The following is a 6,633-nucleotide window of genomic DNA, read 5'->3' as shown; positions in this document are numbered from 1 at the left end:
TCAAAGAGTGGTAACGTAGGTCCTCGTTTATTGAATGTAGGCAATCTTGGCACATTGGTAGCAGAAATGTGGTCGTTACACGTTTTTTGTGAGACTACCCGAGTTAAAAAAAAAGTCATATAGACCCACTGATTGTGGTAGAAAAGGCTATTAGCAACTCCAGTAATTTGAATGCATGGACGCTCCCTGTACGCACACTCTATAATGCTACACAAACAACCGCTTACTTACACAACATAAACACTGATAAATTGTTACAAAAACCTTGCAATTCTGACTCTTCAACATGAACAAGTTATGTAGGAAAGGCATTGGACTTCAGTTTGGCGGATTGTCCAGCTTCAGCCATGTTCACAAAACCCATGTCCCATATTTTTCTCTTGCTGGTTGGGAATCTGAAACTCCAACCACTTCTGCCTGATGTTTGCCTCTTTAGACCAGTTCAAATATTTCCCAGAAGCCATCACTCCATGCTAACAGGGTGAAATCTTCAACAAACAGCAGCGCAGGGAGAGGCCAAGCCTACAATTTGTACTCGGACATGCCCATATAAGGAAATCCGGCTCACTGTGACATCACAGGGAGTCGGTGTTACAAAAAACTCTCTGAAACTAGGGCTCACTTCCAAATTGCGAACCTCATTAGCTGAAACTTTGGCATAGTTTAACACGCTAACACAAGATTTATAGGTCAGAAAAGTGGAAAAAGTATAATAGATTGCCTTTAACTTTGTTGGATGCTCTGTAACAAAAAAAAGAAATCAGGAAGGAAGCAAACAGTTTTTCATACCACTGTATATTTGTCACTACTAGGAATACTTCACTTAACTGAACAAAACAACAATCATTTACACACAATGAGGAGTAAATGAGTTATGGGATTTGGCACTTGCGTCAGCTGTGACTTCCAAAGCGTGTTCATATTTGTGTTTAACTTTTAATTTAAAATGTAGCCTTCTGTTAGCTTTGAATATACATATATAAACCTACTAAAAGTGACAGCAGCAACAATAGCGACGCTGAATGACTTTGGTTTGTATCTGAGCCTGCACTGCCATCTGCTGGTGGAGTGTGAGAAGCACTAGTTCCCGTGCTGCATTCACTGGTTAAAGGATATTCTCGTGCTTGTACTGAAAATCACAATCAATCTCATATGTAGTGAAAAAAAAAACATTTAATATCAACACAACAGCCATTTATTTAATATATTTGAAGATAAATAAAAGTGGTAACTTAAATGCTGTCATACAATTTATAAAAGCCATTTTCCATTTTAATGAAAAGATCATTTTGTCAGATTTTATATCAAAAATCCCAGGCTGTATGTGAGCAGCATCCCTTTCAAGATTGACAGCAGCGTCCCTCTTTGGGGATTAGTCAATAATATGCCAAACAGCCTTTGAAGGCCGCTCATATAATCTCTTCTAATCTGAGCAGGACGTCACCGGATGAGAGATGACAGCTGCGTACATTGGCTATACTGTTCAAGTGAAATCAATGCATGGCGGTCCAGCGAGGCAACATGTCCATCACTACCTGTCAGAAGGTTACTTTGATATCATGTTCCGTCCTCTGCGTGTCTCTCTTCTTGCCCAGGATGTTTTTACCCAGAGCCAAACAGGAAATGGGGCAACCGCACGGTAAGGACATTTTATCACAACATTCTCCATCCACCTTCAGTGTTGTTATTAGTGCTGCTGCCAGCTGTTACATGACACAGTTGAATGAGTTAGGTCATCATAATGAGCAACATGATGTTACATAAAACTCAATAGGTTCTGTAATATTTTTTTATGGGCATGAAAGCCCATATGTTTTCAGTTTTAAATATTAATTCTACAAATAACATATTCTACAATAACTATAACAAGTACTGTATTTATACACAATGAGTTATCATCATTATTATTGTTATATACTGCATACATATGATGCAAACCATCATTATTGTTCATAATAATAGCATTATACATAACTAGTTATCAGTTAAGAGAGGCCATTTATTTGGAATATATTTGGAATATTTTTTGAATATGTGCAGTACTCTAATTTCAACCATTCTTTGTCTTTGGTAGTTGGCCCTGGGTTCTACCCCCCAGGGATGCATCAGGTATTGTCAGATGACCCAGAGCAGTGGGCTGTGGACCCTTTACACGCCCTGACATACAGCATGGAGGCCAGTGCCAGAATCAAAGGCACTGGGCGTGGCAAAAAGTACAACCTGATGGCCCAAGTCATACCCATATATGGATTTGGGATTCTTCTTTATATCCTCTATATAATTTACAAGGTAATTATACCAACTTTATCCCAAAAAGGTAATTCCCGATTGATGAGATGGGTGTTTAATTCTAATTGTTTTTATGTTGGCAGTTGACTTGCAAGGGCAAGAGTGCGAAATCAGGAAAGTACAGTATGACCACTGTGGGGAGGAATATCAGTAAGTACTGAAGTGAAAGTTTCTAAAGTTAGATTACATGTCAATATTGTTTTCTCATGTAACAAACATTAAAGCACACCATGAAGAGTTTGCCAGACTGCAGGAAAGATTACGTCAGACAGAAAGGATGATGGAGAGGATAGTTGCAGGAAACAGTCATGCGTCCGGGAGGTGAGTTGTAAGGTGGCCGATACGGGCAAACGAACAGCAACGACAAATACAGAAATGATTTATACACCATAAAACAAATGTCACGGGGAAATGCTGCAATCACTCAATCAGGGACATAGAAAAATGTATGTTTTCATTCCATCTTTAAAGATGGAGCCCTCCGTTTTGTCCTATAAGCATGCAGCATTTCTCCTATGCAGTTGTTTTTGAGGTTGTAATATGGAAAATGAGAATATATATCTTTAATTGTAATTAATTACTGCAAGTATTAAACCCAGTGGCATGCATTCAGTGATGGCTCTGTTTTGCACCTCTGCTGCCCTCCTGTGGCAGACGAAGGAAAAGTAAAGCAACGCCAACAAAGAAAGAAGAGAAGCTCCTCAGGCAGCTGAGAGAGATCACACAGCTCATGCAAGAAGGTCGGCTGGAGGGCGCCTCCCCAGAGATGGAGGCTGAGGAAGTCCCTTACGGTGCTGATTGGGAAGGTACAGTCCTCTGCCTCTCGCTCTCTCTCTCTCTCTCTCTCTCTCTCTCACACACACACACACACACACACACACAAACACACACAGCCGGATTGTGTGAAGCAGATGGCCACCTCTCTTAACCTCGTTTCATGTTTGTTAGTTTGTCACTTACTTTACACTCTTTCACATTCACAGATCAGCACTAAAATGTGACAGTTGGGTTGAGATTTGCACATGCACTCATAAAAGTTAGGTTCAAGGTCTCGATGACAGCTATGACAACCCTGAACAGTTCTGCAGTTCTCATCCAAAGTCATATAGAGCCACAAATGTACCTTAATCTAAAGGAGATCTCTGTTCTGTAGGCCAATGTTCACCAGTAACCACATGTAATTAACAAACTACAGACTTTCATGATAATTTACTATATTATCAAACCGTGCAATAATGATGATGACCAAAAAAAAAACTTCAAATTGTCACAAATCAAGATGGCAACAGTGAAGTCAATCTAAGACTTTGATGATTTTTTTTGATGATTTTTTTTTAAGCAGCGATCCAGACAACATGGCACCAAACAAAAACATGTCAACAAATATTTGACATGCAAATTAACCACAAAAAAAGAAGGGTTGTTCACACACTCTTTAGTAGTCAGTTTTTTTTTATATAATAGTTTGTACTGTATATCACACATCCTTTATTTGTGTACATTCCTGATGTTTTGATTAGCAATCATGTATCCCTTCAGATATTTGACCTGAAGCCATGTTTGTTGAGTATGAAGTGTCCAAAGTGTTTCAAATAACTTCTACCTCCTTCTTAATAGTATCTGAAATAAAATAAAAAAAATACATACTGTATAATAGACTCTTTGGTGATACCTGTTCTATTTTGGTTCTTTCAAGTTGACATGTATGCAAATGTGACTCAGGATTACTACGCTGGTCGGGCACCTGAATGTGTCACAGTAGCTTAGAAAGTTGTTGTATCCACACAGACTTCAAGTTGATGCTATAAATAGCTTTGTGCATCTATAATCGTGAGTAACTTTCTTATGGTCACTTGTTTTTAATGTTAGATGCCGTTTGGTCCATATTATGGTGTTGTATCTTGTCGTGTGTTTTAAACATCCAACCACCAAGATGGTTGCTAACTACCTGGCTAGTTAGCCTTGTTAGCATCGCTACTAGATGTGTTGCTGTACAATTGTACACATGTTGCTAACTAATGTGTATTATAAAAAGTGCGATATTTATTTTAAACATTTTGTCATAACAAAATAATCATTACAAAAATTATTAACAGGAGTGAAATAATCCTTACTCTCAAAAAGTAAGACCAGTTACTGTGAATAAATTCCTAAATAAAAATCCAATGAAATTATGTTGTATTAAAGGAGACATACTTACAAAAATACAATTTTCATTCATTCATTTTCTACCGCTTATCCTCACAACGGTCGCGGGGGTGCTGGAGCCTATCCCAGCTGTCTCCTGGCGAGAGGCGGGTGCACCCTGGACTGGTCACCAGCCAATCACAGGGCACATATAGACAAACAACCATTCACACTCACATTCATACCTATGGACAATTTGGAATCACCAATTAACCTAGCATGTTTTTGGAAAGTGGGAGGAAACCGGAGTACCCGTAGAAAACCCACACATGCACGGGGAGAACATGCAAACTCCACACAGAGATGGCCGAGGGTGGAATTGAACTCCTAGCTGTGAGGTCTGCGTGCTAACCACTCATCCGCCGTGCAGCCGAAATACCTAATTTTATTTTACAATTTTTTAGCCTTTTAAGACTGCTGACATTACTATTTGTTTTTTTGTTCCACTCCCTTCCAGGCTACCCAGAGGAGACATACCCCGAGTACCATGTACCCGATTATAAATATGAAATGAACAGTGTAGCCACGGAGGAGCGAACCAACCAGCCCACAGCGGAGGCCCTGGCAGAGAGGATGGAGCAGGAGGAGGAAGAGATTGTAGCAAGGAAGCTCTCCATAGTACATGAGGAAGATGAGGAGGACGAAGATGAAGATCTTGAAGATGTGGAGGATGATACAGAGAAAGAAGAAGAGGAAGAGGAAGAGGAGGAGGAGGAAGCCGAGGCTGAGAAAAGACTTTTGTTGAGTCCGCATGTATGCCAGCCTGATTCAGACCCAAAGCAGGAGCGATTAGGTCTTGAAGTCAGCAACCAGCTCCAATACCTCGATGCGGGCAAGAAGCACATTAGCTTTAACGACCACAAAGATGTTTTTCACTACCCTAAGGAGGACACCTATGAAGAGGAGGAGGAACTAGAGAAGGAGGAGGATGTGGATGAAGAAGATGAAGGAACAGAGGTGGAAGAAGAGGAGGAGGAGGAGGACGAGGAGGATCCAGTGACGGAGGCGGAGAGTCTTCAGTTTAGCAGTGCAGGATGCACCGACCCTGAGGAAGAAGCGGAGGAGGAACTAGCAGAGGGTTTGTTCACGTTAGTGTCTGTGGGGAGTCAAATGAACGTCCACATTGATAGTCTCAAAGAAGTCAGTGGGTTGAGGATGCGGAACAGGAGAGAGACGTAAAGGACATACAGTAAAGTCTCGTTATATCGATATTGTCGGGAGTCTGAAAAAATATCGATATAACCGGACTGTCAATATATCCGATCCTGCGTCGAACTGCATTAAAAGTGGGCAATAATGGACTCGACATTGTTCTATAGTATAGAACAATGTCGAGCAGCTTAAATCAATCTTTGCTTAAGGATTTCAATACCAAAAAAAAACACGGCGAACGGCTGCTTCCAGTCAACTTTATTTTTCACACTTCCACCACCAGAGCACAGCACACACACCGATTCCCGCACTTCCTGGTTCACAGGTCATGCTCAACCCGCCCCACATAGCTGGCCAAACACATGCCTGCAACAGAAGAACCAACTGCGTTCGTGGTTTCTCTCGTCTGTATAGAATCTATACACACAAGAGAAACCACGAACGCCAGCATGTACATATGAAAAACAGTGATTATTGCAAGCGATAAAAAGATATCTGAATACCACACAATTAAATACATGTATTTGTACGCTTGTGTCTTCGTTGGAATAGGTGTGTATGCTATGTCAGTTGGTTCTTCTGTTGCAGGCATGTGTTTGGCCAGCTATGTGGGGCGGGTTGAGCATGACCTGTGAACCAGGAAGTGCGGGAATCGGTGTGTGTGCTGCGCTCTGGTGGTGGAAGTGTGAAAAATAAAGTTGACTGGAAGCAGCCGTTCGCCGTGTTCTTTTTTGGTATTGAAATCCTTAAGCAAAGATTGATTTAAGCTGCTTTTGTATCGATATAAGCAGACCAAATTGGCTGGCGGGAGATGAAAAGGACATCGTAGTAACCGGATTGTCATAATAACCGGGTATCGTACTAACGGAACTAATTATATCATAAAAAACTAGAAATTTGCCGGGAAATGAAAATAGTATCGTAATAAGCAGTACTTCGATATAACCGATATCGATATAACGAGACTTTACTGTATTTGAAATATTTATTGAGGTATTGACAATA

The 6,633-nt window shown here is 40.6% G+C and overlaps 1 protein-coding gene across 1 annotated transcript; it reads left to right on the top strand.

The window, feature by feature from the left end:
- The first annotated feature begins 1,442 nt into the window (after nucleotides 1–1,442).
- Nucleotides 1,443–5,857, top strand: ric3a (RIC3 acetylcholine receptor chaperone a). The gene is made up of 6 exons (XM_058089121.2): nucleotides 1,443–1,639; nucleotides 2,075–2,289; nucleotides 2,373–2,439; nucleotides 2,514–2,610; nucleotides 2,944–3,095; nucleotides 4,934–5,857. The coding sequence occupies exons 1-6, from the start codon at nucleotides 1,501–1,503 to the stop codon at nucleotides 5,653–5,655; spliced, it is 1,392 nt and encodes a 463-aa protein (XP_057945104.2). The 5' UTR covers nucleotides 1,443–1,500; the 3' UTR covers nucleotides 5,656–5,857.
- Nucleotides 5,858–6,633: the final 776 nt, after the last annotated feature.

The sequence above is a fragment of the Doryrhamphus excisus genome, linkage group LG13 (genome assembly GCF_037039965.1).
Source record: "Doryrhamphus excisus strain RoL-2023G ecotype Guam linkage group LG13, RoL_Dexc_Guam_v1.1, whole genome shotgun sequence".
NCBI classification, from domain to species: Eukaryota; Metazoa; Chordata; class Actinopteri; order Syngnathiformes; family Syngnathidae; genus Doryrhamphus; species Doryrhamphus excisus.
This window is presented reverse-complemented; position numbering and strand designations above follow the sequence as displayed.

Coding starts and splice junctions, on each gene's coding strand:
- ric3a (XM_058089121.2), top strand. CDS start 1,501: ATGGCGGTCCAGCGAGGCAACATGTCCATCACTACCTGTCAGAAGGTT. Junction 2,440..2,513: donor CACTGTGGGGAGGAATATCA/GTAAGTACTGAA, acceptor CAAACATTAAAG/CACACCATGAAGAGTTTGCC. Junction 3,096..4,933: donor TTACGGTGCTGATTGGGAAG/GTACAGTCCTCT, acceptor ACTCCCTTCCAG/GCTACCCAGAGGAGACATAC.